Source organism: Schistocerca serialis, chromosome 1 (genome assembly GCF_023864345.2).
Source record: "Schistocerca serialis cubense isolate TAMUIC-IGC-003099 chromosome 1, iqSchSeri2.2, whole genome shotgun sequence".
Taxonomy (NCBI): domain Eukaryota; kingdom Metazoa; phylum Arthropoda; class Insecta; order Orthoptera; family Acrididae; genus Schistocerca; species Schistocerca serialis.
In genome coordinates this window covers 608,960,633-608,980,250 of record NC_064638.1, presented here as the reverse complement: position 1 = coordinate 608,980,250, position 19,618 = coordinate 608,960,633, and the positions used below count along the sequence as shown (strand labels likewise).

Below are 19,618 nucleotides of genomic sequence, written 5' to 3'. Positions count from 1 at the left end.
GGAATTAAAGTCCACAAATAATAAATGAAAACTTTGTGGTTTGCCAATGACGCTGTAATTCAGCCAGAGATAGCAAAGGAATTGGAAGAGCAGTTGAATGGAATGGACAGTGTCTTGAAAGGAGGATACAAGATGAACATCAATAAAAGCAAAATGACGATAATGGAATGTAGTCGAATTAAATCAGGTGATGCTGAGGGGAGTAGATTAGGAAATGAGACACTTAAAGTAGTAGATGACTTTTGCTATTTGGGAAGCAAAATAACTGATAATGGTCGAAGTAAGGAGGACATAAAATGTAGACTGGCAGTGGCAAGAAAAGCATTTCTGAAAAGAGAAATTTGTTAATATTGAGAATAGATTTAAGTGTCAGGAAGTCCTTTCTGGAAGTATATGTATGGAGTGTAGCCATGTATGGAAGTGAAACATGGACAAATAAATAGTTTAGACAAGAAGAGAATAGAAGCTTTTGAGATGTGAAGCTACAAAATAATGCCGAAGATTAGATGTGTAGATCACGTAACAAATGAGGTACCATTGGGGAAAAGAGAAATTTGTGGCACAGCCTACCTATAACAAGGGATCAGTTGGTAGGACATATTCTGAGTGAGGTATCAAGGGAGCACCAATTTAGTGTGTGTGTGTGTGTGTGTGTGTGTGTGTGTGTGTGTGTGTGTGGGGTGGGGGGGGGGGGGGGTAAATCTTAGAGGCAGACCGAGAGATGAATACAGTAAGCAGATTCAGAAGGATGTAGGTTGTAGTAGTCACTTGGAGATTAAGAGGCTTGAACAGGATAGAGTAGCAAGGAGAGCTGTATCAAACCATCTTTGGACTGAAGACCACAACAACAAATACCAGGGAATGAGATCAGAAATTGGAATTAATGGAAAGCTGAAGAAAAATCAAATAAAAAAGAAATAAAAGCCAGACTTCACCATTTCTGTCAGTCCTACCAAAGTGAGAAAAATATCTCAAATTCCTTTAATGCATGTTCTTTTCCAGCCTTGCCATAAAGTTTTGGAAATATTACCTGTTTGAAGACACATCTCTGCAATTTGTATTGTGTCTTACGGGCCTCCATGTCAAAATATAGGATGCATTACTCAAAAGTCCTGCACACACAGAATGATTCTACATAGACACAAAAATTACGGAGAACAGAATTGCTCCAACTTATTTCCACAATAAGCAGACTGAGACTACCAGTTGCTTGACTTGGTCACTCGTATGTAAGGAACAAGCAACAAGTGAAAACTGATGGACTTCAGAACCACTGCATGACAAGTTCTATCATGCTCACCCTCTGCATACTCATATGGTATTTAAGTGAAAGCTAGTCAACGCTAAAACATTCCCCATTATATCGCACTCAGGAGTCATCCATACCAGGCTTCCAGAAAATCTTTCTGCAATTGGCATCATGAAAAGCTTCATAATACTGATCGAAAGTCCATGAATCTTAGGGTCTATCAAATTGTCCACAATTCTTTCACAGTGAAACAATATTAATGTTACTTTTTGTACTATTTATTATTAACAACACTCTTGTCACAAGCTTTATTAAAGTCTCTAGCAGTTTTCTTGGTAATATCTTTGTCTGACCAGTCCTAACAAATTGCTTTCCTTTGGTGTCATTACTGTGGTCTTCAGTTTGAAAACTGGTTTGATGTTACCTCCATGCTAGTCTATCCTGTGAAAATCTCTCTTTCTCTGAATAACTACAGCAACCTATATCAATGTAACCCACTTACTGTAGTCAAGCCTTGGTCTTCCTGTAGCTGTAGAATTACAACCCCCCCCCCCCCCCCCCCCCCCCAAACACACACATACACAAAAAAACCATCCCACTATTACCATATTTGTGGTTCCTTGCTGCCTCAGGATGTATCCTATCAACCAAAGTCTAGTTATGCAATACATTTCTTTCATCTCCAATTAAATTCAGTACCTCTTCATTAGTTATACAATCTATCCATTTAACCATCAATATTCTTCTGTTCACCACTTTTCAGCAGTTTATTTTCTCTGCTTGTCTGAACTGTTTATTATTCACATTTTACATCCATACAAGAGTACACTCCAGACAAATACCTTCAGCAAAAGGCTCCTAACATAATTTCTTTTTTCAGGAACACTTTTTGTGTTATTATTAGTTTGAATCTTATATACTCTCTACTTAACTCATGATGAGCTATTTTGGTGTCCAAATAACAAATCTCAATTACTAGTTTTAGTGTTCCATTTCTTCAACCAATTCCCTTAACATCGTCTGAAGTGATTTGACTACATACCATTATTCTTGTTTTACTTTTGTTGATATTCATCTTATAACCTCTTTTCAAGACACTGTCCATTCCATTCAACTGATCTTCAAAGTCCTTTGCCATCTCTGACAGAACTATAATGTCAATGGCAAATCTTTTTCTCACTTAACATTAATTTCCTTTCGAAATTTCTCCTCGGGTTTTGTTTACTGTTGGGTCGCGGGTCGCTGTACAACTACTGCCTCCCTCTGAGATCCTTTGACTCATATAACTGCAATCTGGTTTCTGTACAAGCTGTAGACAACATTCCACTCTCTTTATTGTATCTCAGCTGCCTTTGGTATATCAAATAATGTATTCCAATAAACACTGTCAACAGCTTTCCCTAAATCTACAAATGCTAAAAAGTTAGTTATATCCTTTTCAGTCCATCTTCTACAGTAAGTTGTAAGGACAGCATTGCCTTGAATGTTTCTACATTTCTCTGCAAACCTAACTGCTCTTCCCCTAGGTTGGCTTCTACCAATCTTGCTAGTCTTTTGTCAATAATTCTTATCATTCTAGCAACCGTGACTTATTAAACTGATGGTTCAGTAGTATTTTTACTTATTTTATTTATTTAAGTCTTACATTGAACCATGGTTTCACACATACAGTACCATTTTTACACCATAATTACCTAAGAAATATCAATTTTAATATGACAAATGTTATTACATGATCTGAGTGTCTCAAGTGGCAGTGTGAGTAAATTGTACTGCGTATGCAATACACTGAAGCACCAAAGAAACTGGTATATGCATGCATATTCAAAATACAGATATATGTAAACAGGCAGAATATGGCACTGTGGTCAGCAATGCCTATATAAGACAAGTAGTCAACAAGTGTCCAGCACAGTTCTTAGATTGGTTACTGCTGCTACAATGGCAGGTTATCAAGATTTAAGTGAGTCTGAACGTGGTGTTATAGTCAGTGCACGAGCAATGGGGCACAGCACCTTCGAGGTAGCATTGAAATGGGGATTTTCCATATGACCATTTCGGGAGTGTATCGTGAATATCAGAAATCAGCTGAAACATCAAATCTCTGACATCACTGCGGCTGGAAAAAGATCCTGCAAGAATGGGACCAACAACAACTGAAGAGAATCGTTCAACATGACAGCTGTGCAATCTTCCGCAAATTGCTGCAGATTTCAATGCTGGGCCATCAACAAGTGTCAGCATGCGAGCCATTCAATGAAACATCATCGATATGGGTTTTCAGAGCCGAAGGCCCACTTATGTACCCTTGATGACCACACAACAAACGCTTTATGCCTCGCCTGGGCCCGTCAACACTGACACTGGACTGTTGATGACTGTAAATATGTTGCCTGCTCAGACGAGTCTCATTCCAAATTGTATCGAATGGCTAGACATGTACAGGTATGGAGACAACCTCATGAATCCATGGACCCTGCATGTCAGCAGGGAACTGTTCAAACTGGTGGAGGCTCTGTAATGGTGTGAGGCACATGCAGTTGGACTGATATGGTACCCCTGATATGTCTACATATGACACTGACAGGTGACATGTACATAAGCATCCACCTGCATCCATTCATGTCCATTGTGCATTCCGACGGACTTTGGCAATTCCAGCAGGACAATGCAACACCCCACAAGATCATAATTGCTACAGAGTGGCTCCAGTAACATTCTTTTGAGTTTAAACACTTCTGCTGGGCACCAAGAACATTACTGAGCATATCTGGGATGCCTTGCAACATGTTGTTAAGTAAAGATCTCCACCTCCTTGTACTCTTACGGATTTATGAACAGCCCTGCAGGACTCATGATGTCAATTCCCTCCAGCACTACTTCAGACAACAGTAGAGTCCATGCCACATTGTGTTGTGGCACATTTGTGTGCTCGTGGGGATCCTATGCGATATTAGGCAGGTATACCAGTTTCTTTGGCTCTTCGGTGTAATAAAGTTAATACTGGCAGTACTTGTACTATTGCAGCTGCTGCCACTAATAGTGATGATGATGATGATGATAATGATGATGATGATAACAATACGAAAAAGAACTAGAAGAATAAGAATAATGATGACAATAACGATAGTGGCAGACAGAAGAATAATTTGTGTGTGTACAAAATAGATTTTTTTGGTATGGTGAGTTCTGGGGAAAGGAAATTCAAGGAGACTGCAATGGTTACGAATGCTGGGAAATAAGGAAAGTTGGAAAGAAGGATGTAAAAGGGTAACAAGTGCACACAGGAATAATGGTAATCCTTAATGTTGCTTTAGCAGATATGTCATTAATTATCTTCTGAAGATGATGATGTTACTCAGTTGTATAATATAATGTAGGATGTTATTCCAGAGTCAGGTTCCTGCTACTGAGATGCATTTCGAGAAAGAAGCTGAACAATGTGTGGAGTGGGACACAAAGAATTTTGTTTTGATAGGAGTATGTGTTTCTGTCACATTGTTCAGACAAGACATTTAAGATTTATGAGAGATATGAGGGACAGTTTTCATTAATAAGCCAGTAAATAAGACAGAGTATGGAAATCTTTGCATCAATTGCCTGCATACAGCCAGGACATTTGTGCATAATATGGTGAAATATGATCACAGAGTTGAACATCAAAGGTATAATGAACACAAGCATTCACACCAGTTCCAGGTACCACAAGCTTTCCTGAGAATGGCCTTCCAGAATAACATCACTCTAATCAATAATTGGAAGGATAACTGTTTGTACACGTTTCTTATTCAGGTCCAGATAGAGACTTTTTTTTGTATTTCTGTAGGGCTTAGAGAGATGCTGATGCCTTCTTGTTCATTGCAGTTATGTGCTCAGTCCAATTTAGATTTTCTACTATAATTATTCCTAGACTCTTTGCTGAAGGAGAGAAGTTGATATTTTTCCCATTTACAGTTAAAGATTGTAGGCATTCCTGATATTTTGGGCTAATGAGCCCAGAATTACCATTAAGTACTGCTTGGGTTTTGGATGGGCTGAGCTTTAACTCTATATGCGCTCCACCTATTTTGATAGTGCACCCGGGTCAGTAATGAGATTCTTGATAGCTGTCTTCAGGTAAGGTTTTGCTCTCGGGTACAGCTGGAAGTCATCAGCGTACATGTAGTATTTGCAGGAGGACAAAACTAATGAAATATCATTTATACACAATGAAAAGATTATAGGACCTAACATTGGGCCCTGAGGGATGCCTAATACTACCCACCTTCACTGTGATTTTATGGTTCCGGATATGGTACACTGGCGGTGAAACAACAGGTATGAACAAAACTCTTGCACTGCACTTGGCAAGAAATTTAAGCTGCTCAGTTTGGCAAGTAAAATATCATACTCAACAGTTGGGGAGGGGGGGGGGGGGGGGGGGGTTGTTGCGGGGAAGGAGACCAGACAGCGAGGTCACCGGTCTCATCGGATTAGGGAAGGACGGGGAAGGAAGTCAGCCGTGCCCTTTGAAAGGAACCATCCCGGCATTTGCCTAGAGCGATTTAGGGAAATCACGGAAAACCTAAATCAGGATGGCCGGACGCGGGATTGAACCGTCGTCCTCCCGAATACTCAGCAGTGTCAAAGGTTTTGCTGAAGTCTAAGAAGCGTATGATAGTTGCCTCTCGTGCATCTGCAGCAAGATTCAGATCATCTGTTACCTTTATTAAGGCAGGTAATATGCTGCAATGTTCACAGATGCTGATTAACATTAGTCTAGCCTAGTAGGTTGATTGTAGTTAAGTCATTTGTTAGTTGGTGGTGGTGGTGGTCAGTGTTTAACGTCCCGTCGACAACGAGGTCATTAGAGACGGAGCGCAAGCTCGGGTTAGGGAAGGATTGGGAAGGAAATCGGCCGTGCCCTTTCAAAGGAACCATCTCGGCATTCGCCTGAAACGATTTAGGGAAATCACGGAAAACCTAAATCAGGATGGCCGGAGACGGGATTGAACCGTCGTCCTCCCGAATGCGAGTCCAGTGTGCTAACCACTGCGCCACCTCGCTCGGTTTGTTAGTTGGTGATGGACAATATGTCCTAATGCCTTGGACAGTGCAGGAAGCATGCAAATAGGTCAGTAATCAGAGGGTACTGAGGCAATGTCCCTTTTAAGTAATGGATTAACTAGTCCCTGTTTCCAAACACTTGTGGTTAAAGACTGGTTGACAATAATGTGTTATATTGGGCAGTGGTGGGTCATTAATACACTTCATCATTTGGACTGTGATGTCATTATGTCCAGTAGATGCTGATCTGATACATATGATGGCTTTCTGATGGTACTGCGAGTAACATGCCTTAGATAGAATGTTTCGGAGCTGCAGTCACTTACTCCCATGAAGTAATCAATGAGTCTGTTTTGTTTGTGGTTCAACTGTGGTTGTAAGTAATGTGAAGCACCAGTTCAGTTCATCGGTTGGAACTGTAGGATCAGTTGCAGCTTTTACTTTGCCTATACCAAGACTACACAGGTTTTTCCATAGGGCAGTGGTCCATTTCTGTTGTCAGTTATTGTATGAGATGCCCGAGTTTTGCATTTCTCACAGCTTGACTGACTCTGTTTTGCTTCTGCTTGGAAGTAATATGTTTTTAAGGTATTGGGCGTAGTTTATATGCCTGATGTGCAGTGTCTCAGAGATTCATATTCACACCTGCCTTTTATGAAACTGGAATGATTTTCTTTATCTTGATGTCTGAGGGTATTTTTCTCTGTCTCATATACCTTGTATACAAAGTGGGACTGTTATGTTACAGCTCACTCTACCAAGTATCTCAATAATTCCATGGAAATGTCATCCATTCTAGGTGACTGGTTTCAACTTTTTCAAATTTTGTCAAATTCTTCTTGCAGTATCTTTTTTCCCATCTCATATACAGTCATGCAAGTATCAAAACCCTCTTACATTTCTCCTCTAGCCTTTCCTGGTTTGGCTTTTTTTTCTGTCAGTAACAGTTTTTTATATGATCCACCCCCTTCCACCTGCTTCACTTTCATATTTTCCCTTTTTGTCGAGTTGAATGTATCCTGGATTATTCAAGGATTTCTTCTGGGCCTTGACTTTCGGCTTATTTAATCCTTGGCTGCCTTCACCATACAATCTCTCAAAGCTACCACTCTTATATTGTATCCTTTTCCTCTGTTTCTGTCAGTTATTGCCCAAAGCTCACTTTCAAACACTCAACAACCTCTGGGTTTCCAGAATGAGATTTTCACTCTGCAGCAGAGTGTGCGCTGATATGAAACTTCTTGGCAGATTAAAACTGTGTGCCCGTCCGAGACTCGAACTCGGGACCTTTGCCTTTCGCGGCCAAGTGCTCTACCATCTGAGCTACCGAAGCACGACTCACGCCCGGTACTCACAGCTTTACTTCTGCCAGTATCTCATCTCCTACCTTCCAAACTTTACAGAAGCTCTCCTGCGAACCTTGCAGAGTGAAAATCTCATTCTGGAAACATCCTCCAAGCTGTGGCTAAGCCATGTCTCCGCAGTATCCTTTCTTTCAGGAGTGCTAGTTCTGCAAGGTTCGCAGGAGAGCTTCTGTAAAGTTTGGAAGGTATGAGACGAGATACTGGCAGAAGTAAAGCTGTGAGTACCGGGCGTGAGTCGTGCTTCAGTAGCTCAGATGGTAGAGCACTTGCCCGCGAAAGGCAAAGGTCCCGAGTTAGAGTCTCGGTCGGGCACACAGTTTTAATCTGCCAGGAGGTTTCAACCTCTGGGTTTTTCAATTTATTCACATCTTCTTTAATTTATTCGGTATTAATCTGCAGTTCTTAATCAATAAATTATAGACAGAGTTCATAGCTGCACCTAGAAATGTTTTGCAGTTTAAAATTTGGTTCTGAAATTTCTCTCTTACCATTATATGGTCTAACTGAAAAAGCTTTTACAACTATAGAATTCTGTATATAGCTTTTGGGTACACTGGATTTGAAATTAAGATTATAACTGCTTTAGTAGTGCGAAAATACAATTAAATTAATTATACCCAGGTACATAAATGGCTTGAAGACTTCTTAAGTAACAGAACCCAATATATTATCCTCAATGGCAAGTGGCCATCAAAGACAATGGTATCCTCAGAAGAGCACCAAGGAAATGTGATAGGACTGCTGTTTGCTGATGATGCTGTGTTGAATGGAAAGGTGCTATTGTTCAATGATTGTAGGAGGATACAAGATGCTTACACAAATTTTCTAGTTGGTGTGATGAATGGCAGTCAGCTCTAAAAAAAGAGGAGACTATGAACAGGACACTAGTGCGACCCACTGTTGAGTACCTTTCGAGTTTTTGTGATCCACACCAGGTCGGATTAAAGCAAGATATTGAAGCAATTCAGAGGTTAGCTGCTAGATTTGTTACTGGTCGGTTCAAACAACTGACAAGTGTTATTAAAGGGCAGTATTGAGAAAATTTCGAAAACTGGCATCTGAGGCTCACTGTATAGAAATTCTACTACTGCCAACGTACGTTTTGCATAAGGCCATGAAGGTATGATTAGAGCGATTAAGACTTTTATAGAGGTATATAGACAGTCGTTTCTCCCTCACTCTGCGAGTGGAACAGAAAAGGAAATGTTTAGTAGTGGTACAGGATACCCTTCAATACACACTATATGTTAGCTTGCGGAATATGTATGTAGATGTAGATTATTGGTTGTAATGGTCTTTCAGACAATGTTTTATTTGTATCATGTTTCTATCACTGGACTATTGAAATTTTTGCTAAAGGCTCCAAGTATTCTGAAAACCAAACTTTTAATCAGTAATACATTTATGAAATCAGAGCTCTATTTGCCACATACAAGTAGTGCTATGCTGCGACAGGCACACAGAAAGGGCAATAAATTGCTTAGTTTTTGGGCGATGTACATATGCATGCAAGCATGGATGTTTGGTGGGGACAGGGACGAACAGAATGGAAGAGGATTTGTAAGGATCATGCCAGTGTGTACCTTGTAGGTGCATTCAGGGGAGGTGGCAGGCACCTGCATTATTTCTCCCTAAAGCTTATGTAAATTTCAGTTTTCATACAACTTAAACATATTATGGACAAAGTTGATTTCTGTGTTTGTTTTATTTCAGTGTATTATTCATAACCAAAACATTCTTGCTAACCACGCATTCCAAAGCAAATAATCAGACATATAATAGTACTAGGATAGTACTAGGAACAAGAATCTTAAGTTGGATCACATCTAGAGAGCAATCAAACTGTCACACTACATAACATTAAATGTTCTGTGATACAGAAATATTGACTGCCATTTAAGGTACCAAAGCAAAAACATCAGTTCTGCCAGATAAAATCCATTCCCAAAATTATACAGAACCACAACTAATTCTTGCGAGGCTACACTTATGTTGTGGATGAAACTGAGTTCCACAAATTTAGATACATGTAGGACTCATGTTTATGTTTCCAAAATGTTGACTCAGAGGAAATATTGTGGAATTTGCACAACGTGATCCAGTGGCAAACCCATGAAGACTATTTACAACATATCTGCCAGGAAAGCTTAAGGAGTCCTCTAGTCCCCATCTTCAACAAATATGCCAAAGTGACAATCACACACCTTATTAACTATGGAAAGAATGGCCTCTAACGCAGTCTTTTTTAGAATACAACTAATCACTGTCGAATGTAATAAGAAAATAGCTCAAGAACCAGAGGTGCACAACAATTAAATTTGCCTCCCCTAAAGAAGTTTTGATTTATGAAAGTTTTTTTTTCTGTGTTGGAATACACCAGTTGGAATACACCAAAACCACCGCTTTGAACCCTCTCTAGCCATGATTTTTTCCAAAACTGTTTCTCCATCTCTATGCTGCTCAAGGTAGCACTTCAGTTTTAAAAATGGCGGCCAAGTCGAAAGTGTATCATGTGTCTCCACGAAAAAATGTAAATTTCGGTAGTAAAAGGAAAAGGTGTGCAAGTTGTAAGAATGAAATACTGAAGCTGAACAAAAGGATATCCAGTCTACAGTTTACAATCGACGCTTAAAAGGTGGAAATAAGTAAACTACAATCTGAAAAACGTGAGACGCTAATGAAGAAAGAAGACTCGGTCTCAGGAAGATGGAAGATAATGACTGAATGAAGTTGTACTCAGAAGGTGAAAGATCTGAAAGACAGTGAACATTTAGTGTAAAAAAACTCTTTTGAAGTGGTTTCTGCTATGGATTCAGTGAACATATTGGAAAGGGTTGAAAAGTTGGAAAACAAAGTAGGCAAACCATTGCTCATTGTAAGTAGGTCAAACAGTGAAAATACTGCATCAGGAGAGATTCTAAAAACTCCAAAAATAAGTGCGCACACCTACACTACCACAGACTTCAATGCAACAAAGGTAACTACGTTAAAGAACGCATCTCCAGCGAAACTGCAAACTGAAGAACATTGAAGAACCTAAATCTTTACAATAAGTGTGAAACACAAAACAATCTGTGTGTTACGTGATAGCCATGACCGTGAAATTTCTGCAGTGTTGATGAGAACATGTAGTTTGAAGGCATCTGGTTTCATAAAGCCAGGGGCTCCATTGAGTGAAATAACGGACCTAACAACATCAACTGACGTGGATAGTTTGAATAAAGACGATTTCGCTGTGTTAATAGGAGGATCAAATGACGTCTATAGAAACGAGACATAGAAGATTATTACAGAAATGAGGAAATGTTTAAATAATTTAACCCACGCAAATGTATTCATTGTGAACATCCCACATCGTCATGATTTACCACCCTGGTCATGTGTGAACCGCAAAATTAATGTTGCAAACAAGTATATCACTGAAATATGCACTAACTTTAAGAATGTCAATATTGTAGATATAAACAGATTGGAGCAAAGGTTCCATACAGTCCATGGACTTCATTTAAATATGCCAGGAAAGAAATTACTAGCCAAAAAAATATGTACTCGCATCTCAAAGAAGAGTGAAGAAAAAAGTATAAGTGACAAACAAAAGGAGATTAATAAGTGCTTTAGACGAGTTACAAGCTGTGCCATCGGCCAAACACAAATTACCAAGTGGTTTAAACCAATTAGGTGAGAAACAAACAATCAAGTTGTCAGCCAAACGAAAATTATGAAATGGTTTAAACCAAAGAGGACAGATGTGGATGAAGCAAAACTTATACAAGCTCCAGAAGTTAACTCACCTGCTGATTGCCACCAGCAAACAGAAGCCACACACAAGAAAGATACCGAAAATTTTTTTGGGTAAGTGCTGTATTAGAAATGCCATTAGATAAAGAATCAGAAACCATTTCAACTAAAGTTACTAAATACCCAGATTTTGCTATACTACACCATAACGTTCAGTCACTCACAAATAAAATTTCTATGTTGGAAGCACTACTCCAGTATGCACTAAACGTAGAGATAATTTGCATTACTGAACATTGGCTACGAAATGACGAAGTAAAATCAACCTCAATCTCAGAATATAGATTAGCAAGTCATTTTAGCCGAGAGTTTTCCAAACACGGTGACTGCTATCTTTGTGAAAGAACAAATAAAGTTCTGTGGTGTCAGTAAAAGTTATATTGACCCAATTGAAAAAGACTTCGAACTTTCCTTTACTAAACTGCCAGAGCTTAATTTCATAGTTATTAACATATATAGAGCACCAATTGGAAACCTGCCAATCTTCATGAATAAACTAGAGGTTCTGTTGAACAGGATCAGTACACTAAATATGAAGATAGTGCTTTGTGGTGATTTCAATATTGAGTTTTCAAAAGACAGCAGCACCAGAGATGCTTTGATAAATATGACCAATACATTCAATATGATCCCCACAATACACTGCCCAACAAGATTAATAGAATGCACAAATTCCATTATTGACCAAATATTCATCTCAGAAACAACTTAGTTTGGCGAGCAGAGTACTGAGCATGGGTTACAGTGATCATGAGGCACAGCTGCTGTGTATAGAAATGCCAACAAGTAGTAGTAGTTCCAAAAAAATAGTCGAAAAAAGAACCTTTTCTGAAGATAACATTAGAATTTTTAATCTCTTACTGGTGAATGAAAACTGGGAAAGCATTGCCACTCAGAAAAATGTTGATAGCATGTACGTGAGTTTTTGGAGCATCTTTCTTCACTATTTTAATGAAGCATTTCCAAAAGTAGTAAAAACAGTAAACCTAACAATAATAAGCAATGGATAATTAAAGGAATAAAAATTACCAGTGAGAGAAACAGATTTCTGCAGTGCTGATGTAAGAAATATAGAGTAACCCAAGAATTCGCAGATTATTCAAAAGCCTACAAAAGAATCTATGGTAGAGTAGTCAAAGAGGCAAAAATTATGTGGAATGACAATTTGATAAGAAACTCATCTAACAAAATGAAATCCACGTTGAGAGTTATAAAGAAAGAAAATTGTAGTTCATCTCCAAAGAAAAAGAATGTTTCATAACACTAGAAGGCTCAAAAGTCACAGACCCAAATTCAGTTGTGGAAAAATTCAATGAATACTTCACTTCACTAGCTGAAGACCTCATTCAAGTACACTGTCAAGAACCAGCCCCAAGTTTCTCCAGCAAGTCAGTGATCGCGACTGCTTCTATGTATGTTTATGAAACAAACCCCAATGAAATTACAAGTAAAATTAAATCATTAAGCAATAAAATGTCAAGTGGTCTTGATGAAGTACCTGATTTCAAATTAAAAGCATGTGCTCACCACACAGCAAACCCCTTGGCAAAAATTTCCAACCTCTCTTTAAAAACTGGTGTATTTCCAGACATTTTTAAAATAGCAAAAGTTTCACCACTGCTAAAACAAGGTTCTTCTGAAAAAATATCAAACTACTGACCCGTGTCACAGTTAAGTTCCTTCTCAAAAATTCTAGAAAAACTCTTCTATGACAGGCTTTTAAGTTTCATAAATAAATATGCACCTCTTACAGTACTACAACATGGTTTTAGAAAGTCTAAATCTACACAGACAGCAATTTTCGAATTCTTAGACTGCATTTTAAAATCCCTTGATCAACATAAATTAGCTGCAGGTATTTTTCTAGATCCATCAAAAGCCTTTGATGTCCTGGACCATAACATTATGTTCGAAAAATTAGAAAGACAAGGAGTAAGAGGTGTAGCACATAGCTGGTTGTGTTCATACCTAAAAAACTGCAGGCAGAAAGTATCACCTCAGTATGAATTCAACAAAATGAATAAAACATGAAACAACTCCTTTCTTTCTAGCAAATTACCAATAAAATATGGTGTACAGCAGGGCTCAATCTTAGGTCCACTACTCTTCTTGATTTATGTGGACGACTTAGTTCAATATATGAGTCCCACAAAAACTATCCTGTTTGCCGATGACACCAGCATATTGCTCACTGGATCCAGTCCAGAAACTTTGCAGTCCACAGCAGAAAGTTCTATGAAAAGACTTTCTGAGTGGTTCACAAAAAACAAGCTCATTATAAATACTGAAAAAACTGTGTGTGTTTATTTTCATTTAATTGCTCCAACTAATCAAATGCCTATTCAAGCACAATTAAAAATGATCCCCTAGAAAATGTAAGTGTCACAAAATTTTTGGGTCTGTGGGTTCAGCAAGACTTAAAGTGGGACACACATATAAGTAACTTACCTAGAAAACTATCATCTGTGTACTATGGCCTAAGAATTTTAAAGGCTACAACAAGCAAAACAACAGTACTGTAGGCATACTATGCACAGTTCCACTCACTAGTCTGATATGGGATTATTTTCTGGGGCTACTCAACTCACAGTGTAAAGGTTATTAGAATGCAAAAAAGAGCTCTAAGAATAATTTGTGGCCTTAAAAAGATGGAGTCCAGTAAATCCTATTTTACTGAGCTGTGTGTTCTAATGTTCTAAGTTTATTCATTTATGCAACTATCTTGTTCTCTAGGGACTACATCCTGAAAACAGGCACATTGTTACAAAAAATGTACACAACTGTAGTACCAGAGGGAAATCAAATATACATCAAAAATATCACAGAACAACCACATATCAGAGGAGCATAATTAACATTGGTGTAATACTACACAATAAGATACCAGAGGAAATAAAAAATGCTTCTCATCCGATATTTAAAGCTAAACTAAAGGCATTTCTAATAAAGCACTGTTTCTATTCTGTCAGAGAATTTCTGAAATTAATTTAATAGGTACCTATTTTTAATTTGCCTACAATTTTGCTAAGACTACATATTATTGTAACTCATCTTTGACCTGTCCAATATCAATTGTACAATTTGTGCTGTATGATAAAACTGGACCAATAAAAAAAATCAAATCAAATCAAATCATATGTCTGAAGCACTGAATAACCAGTCCTTAAGAAAACCATGATCAAATTCCTAGTGAATATTCTCAAGTCTATGAAACCATCATGTAAAAGTCATTACATATTTTAAAATTTAGTCTCCATTTTCAGCAGTACTATCTCACCAGCACTAACAAATACAAAGTTCATAGAGAGGAAATTTTCTGTGCGAGACAATTATTCTTAATCTTCAAAAGAGTAAAAACAGTCTATATGAACTGATCTTGAGATCGCAGGAGACTGGTTTACACACTGGCAGTAAGGTACAGTGCAATGTTATGTAGTGACACTTCACATGTAACATATTGTCTCCAACTTATCTTAACACATCCATCAATATATATACGTTTTTTTCCCACAGGACATTTTAGTTAACATATTGATCATGACTGCATCATACAAACAAAACCAAATAGAACTTGGTCTACGTTCTGATTGCCAAGACATATGCAAGTTTTTGCAGTGTTAGGTGAACATCTACTACTTTAAAATTAACCAGAAAATGAAAATGACATCAAAAGATGCAGTTCACAGGTAAATAATTGTCTATTGTAAACTATGGTCTTACAAATTAGCTATCCATATACCTGTCGAATACAGCTCAGGACGTCAATCTGACATTACCTCTCTCATACTTTCCAAACTCTGGAAGGCTGTCCTGAGTAACCCATTCAGTAAATGCATTGTTCATGAAACTGAAAGATCTGAATATGAGGTCATGTGTGGAGCACAGTTTTTAACTATCAGAATGTTTCACAACAGCGTACATTCTGTTACCGAGTGGGAAGATCATTTTGGAAATTTCCTTGTTTCCTCTTTTCTCTATAATATGAAGTTTAAATACAGTACTGGCTAATTAAATAAACACTTGTCATTTCCATGAAACTCTGCATTTGCAGTTAGAACTTACCAGTGAATGAATAATCTCAGGATCCTGAGCTGCAGAAAGTTCTAACACAAGTGCCATGGTCATATGCTGCTGCCTGTATACATATAAACAGGCTTCTTTTGGTAATGCTGATTGGTGGACTTCCTCCTCCACTTTTATGGTGTTACCAGATTTCTCTGTGCACTTTCTATTCTCTGTGTTGGCGGGAAAAATGGATTCTTCATGAATTTTTGAAAATTTTAAATCTGAAAGTTCATTAAAGCTTTTATCTTTTTCACTGATGCCACCTGACTTTTCATCATGAGCTAACAAACTCAATTTGGACAGAAGAGGGGTGAGTTGCAATGGACCAGTATATTTTGGTAGCACTGGAGAGTCAACCTCACCTTCACAGCATGAAACAGATCTCTGTCGATCACTGTCTCCACAATCTTCAATCATGTTAATTGTTTTTAAAGGTAAGCTAAGAGAACGTCTGTACATTTCCTGTTTGGACAATGAAGCACCATTATCTGACGCACTTGCAATTTGACCAGTTGGAGCAGACTGCAAACTGCTGGAGTTGGCGTGGTTTTCGGTTGTTACATTTGAAGAATGGCTAACATCAGGTACACTAATTTCATCCTCATGGGACACAAGTTTCACATTACTTGCAGCAGTATTTTCTTGTGTTCTCTCCATATCTAAAAGCTCATAATGGCGTGAAACATATTCATCAAATAGGGAATGTGATATTGGTACACCATCCCAACGAAAAACAGGAAACAGAGGATCTGTAATTGTATTAAAAAAATGTTTCCCTGGAGATAATTTTTCTTCTGGAGAAATGTCTTCCTCATGGCACAATTTCCGAGTAACTCGTGGAAGACCAAAACTGTAGCACCTTAATGGAACTCTTTTACTTGTGATCTTTGTGTTTTTATTAATATCATTTAAGCTGAGGCTGTGACCTTCAGTTTCACAGTAATTTGACAAAAAATTGTTGATTGACTTGGAATTTTTCAGGGTCTTTTGTTTAAGTATCATCTCATTGTTTCTTTTAAGGAAAGAAGGAACTTTTTCACTTTTGGACTCATCATCATTCACTGTATTATTTGAGCCACGACATATTGACATGACCTTTGCATGCAACACCTTACCAACATTCAGTTCTTTTAATGGTGTTGCGGCAATACTATATGAAGGTTTGTCAGGCATGTCATTGTTTAGTGATGCATTTTCTCCATTTAAGCCATTGAAACTAGTAGTAGTTTCAACATGTTCTCCATCTTCTTTTTCTTCTGGCACTGTAAATATTCTTGAAGTATCTCTCTTCATAGACGACAACTGTTCCTTTGTTGTCTGTGGTTTTCCACTGGAGACCTAAAACAAAGAACTACAGTAGAAGTGGAACGTGTGGTAAAATATCATACACCCATTCTTCTAGTACATCTACGTTAGTAGTCCAGAAAAAAAAAATTAGAGTGTACCAAATACAGTTACTTGCAGTTTTAGTTACTTTGCTCCCTTTTTCATTCACAGTAAAAACAAGGAGATGCTAAATGTAGGCTAAATATATGCTTTGATCTCAATTTTTTATGCTTCATCTGATCAATGTATTTTTACTATAAAAATGTGTGCAAAAATATTGTCTTTATACACAACTAACAAACTTATTACAGGACGTATGACTTCTCTTGTAATCTAATGAAACTTCCTCACACACTTTGTTCATTAGTAACTTCAAGAATTTACAGTTAAATACTGTATAGCAACTCTGAAAAGGGCTATATCAAGGAAAGCAGCTGGTGTGCAGAATAGGAATGTAGGAAGAAGAGGCAGCAGGTGTAAGGGATAGTATTGTGACTTACGGATACTGGTGCTACTGGGTTGAGCGATGCACAATGACGCGACATGGAGGTCTGGATTGGGAGGGGGTGAAAGGACGAAGAAGAGTGGGACTGTTGGGAGGATGGTGTGGATGCAATGGTTTATCAGAGACTGAGATCAGGATGATTACAGGAGAGAAGGATGTACTGGGAGGGAAGGACCCCGATGGCAGGGGTTGTGGGTGGGGGAAGACACCACACATGTATGTGCTCTCTATCTTGTTAAAGGATTTTTTCGAAAGCCATCAAGTTTTTATTAGCTTTCAGGTGGATGTCAACAACTCAACACTTCTACTATCCAGCGAGTGGTCTTGTTTACTCCTAAATTATTTGCATTCTACCAGAACTTTTCTTACTATGTTACTTACCATATTAAGTATTTATCTGAAAAGATTGACATGTTTTACCTATTTTCACTCTATTATGATTAATAATTTACTGTGGTAATAAACATTTGCTCCAGAAAGTAAGCTGCAAGCCAACTGTGTTTGACTAATAAGTATAATGGATATACCTTTACAAAGATCTTCAAATTTAAGATCCTCTATTCTTTATAGCAACATATCGCTATGCTGTGAGATTCAGGAAGGACCCGCTGCATATACAAAAGCAATATTATTACTCACTAAACAAAAACTGTTTTGTTGACATTTCTGATAAATATTCTGCTATTTGATTTCAAACATACAGCATGAATTGACAAAAAGTAGAGTATATATATATGGTTATAATAGAGGGAAACATTCCACATAGGAAAAATATATCTAAAAAACAAAGATGATGTGACTTACCAAATGAAAGTGCTGGCAGGTCGACAGACACACAAACAAACACAAACATACACACAAAATTCAAGCTTTCGCAACAAACTGTTGCCTCATCAGGAAAGAGGGAAAGACGAAAGGATGTGGGTTTTAAGGGAGAGGGTAAGGAGTCATTCCAATCCCAGGAGCAGAAAGACTTACCTTAGGGGAAAAAAAGGATGGGTATACACTTGCACACACACACATATCCATCCACACATATACAGACACAAGCAGACATATTTAAAGACAAAGAGTTTGAGCAGAGATGTCAGTCGAGGCAGAAGTACAGAGGCAAAGATGATGCTGAATGACAGGTGAGGTATGAGTGGCGGCAACTTGAAATTAGCGGAGATTGACGCCTGGTGGATAACGGGAAGAGAGAATATATTGAAGAGCAAGTTCCCATCTCCGGAGTTCGGACAGGTTGGTGTTAGTGGGAAGTATCCAGATAACCCGGACGGTGTAACACTGTGCCAAGATGTGCTGGCCGTGCACCAAGGCATGTTTAGCCACAGGGTGATCCTCATTACCAACAAACACTGACTGCCTGTGTCCATTCATGCGAATGGACAGTTTGTTGCTGGTCATTCCCACATAGCAAGCTTCACAGTGTAGGCAGGTCAGTTGGTAAATCATGTGAGTGCTTTCACACGTGGCTCTGCCTTTGATCGTGTACACCTTCCGGGTTACAGGACTAGAGTAGGTGGTGGTGGGAGGGTGCATGGGACAGGTTTTACATCGGGGGCGGTTACAAGGGTAGGAGCCAGAGGGTAGGGAAGGTGGTTTGGGGATTTCATAGGGATGAACTAAGAGGTTACGAAGGTTAGGTGGACGGCGGAAAGACACTCTTGGTGGAGTGGGGAGGATTTCATGAAGGATGGATCTCATTTCAGGGCAGGATTTGAGGATGTCGTATCTGTGGTGTCACCGCCAGACACCACACATGCTAGGTGGTAGCCTTTAAATCGGCCGCAGTCAGTTAGTATACGTCGGACCCGCGTGTCGCCACTATCAGTGATTGCAGACCGAGCGCACCACACGGCAGGTCTAGAGAGACTTCCTAGCACTCGCCCCAGTTGTACAGCCGACTTTGCTAGCGATGGTTCACTGACAAATTACGCTCTCATTTGCCAAGACGATAGTTAGCATAGCCTTCAGCTACGTCATTTGCTATGACCTAGCGAGGCGCCATTATCATTTGCTATTTATCTTGTGATGCATGTACCATCAGACCGATGTTCACCAATTATGGATTAAAGTTAAGTATTCCAGAAGCTACGTACCTTTTATGCTAGTCTCTATTCCTTTAACTGTTCCAGACCTCACGCCAGCCTGCGTGAGCTTAAACGCATGCCTTCGGCTTCCTCTCATAGTGGCTTGGCTGTCTTGCCAAGTCACAACAGTTTGGCGACGAGCCAATTCGCGTTCGTAACTATACAGACTGCT

At 38.7% G+C, this 19,618-nt stretch overlaps 1 protein-coding gene across 1 annotated transcript in view; it reads right to left on the bottom strand.

Annotated features, from left to right (window-relative positions):
* The window catches only part of LOC126477701 (uncharacterized), an 81,273-nt gene that overhangs the window by 11,509 nt on the left and 50,146 nt on the right, over window positions 1-19,618 (bottom strand). The window contains exon 7 of the mRNA XM_050103639.1: window positions 15,520-16,860. Within this exon, the coding sequence (XP_049959596.1) occupies window positions 15,520-16,860 (1,341 nt within the window). The remainder of the gene's footprint in view (window positions 1-15,519; window positions 16,861-19,618) is intronic.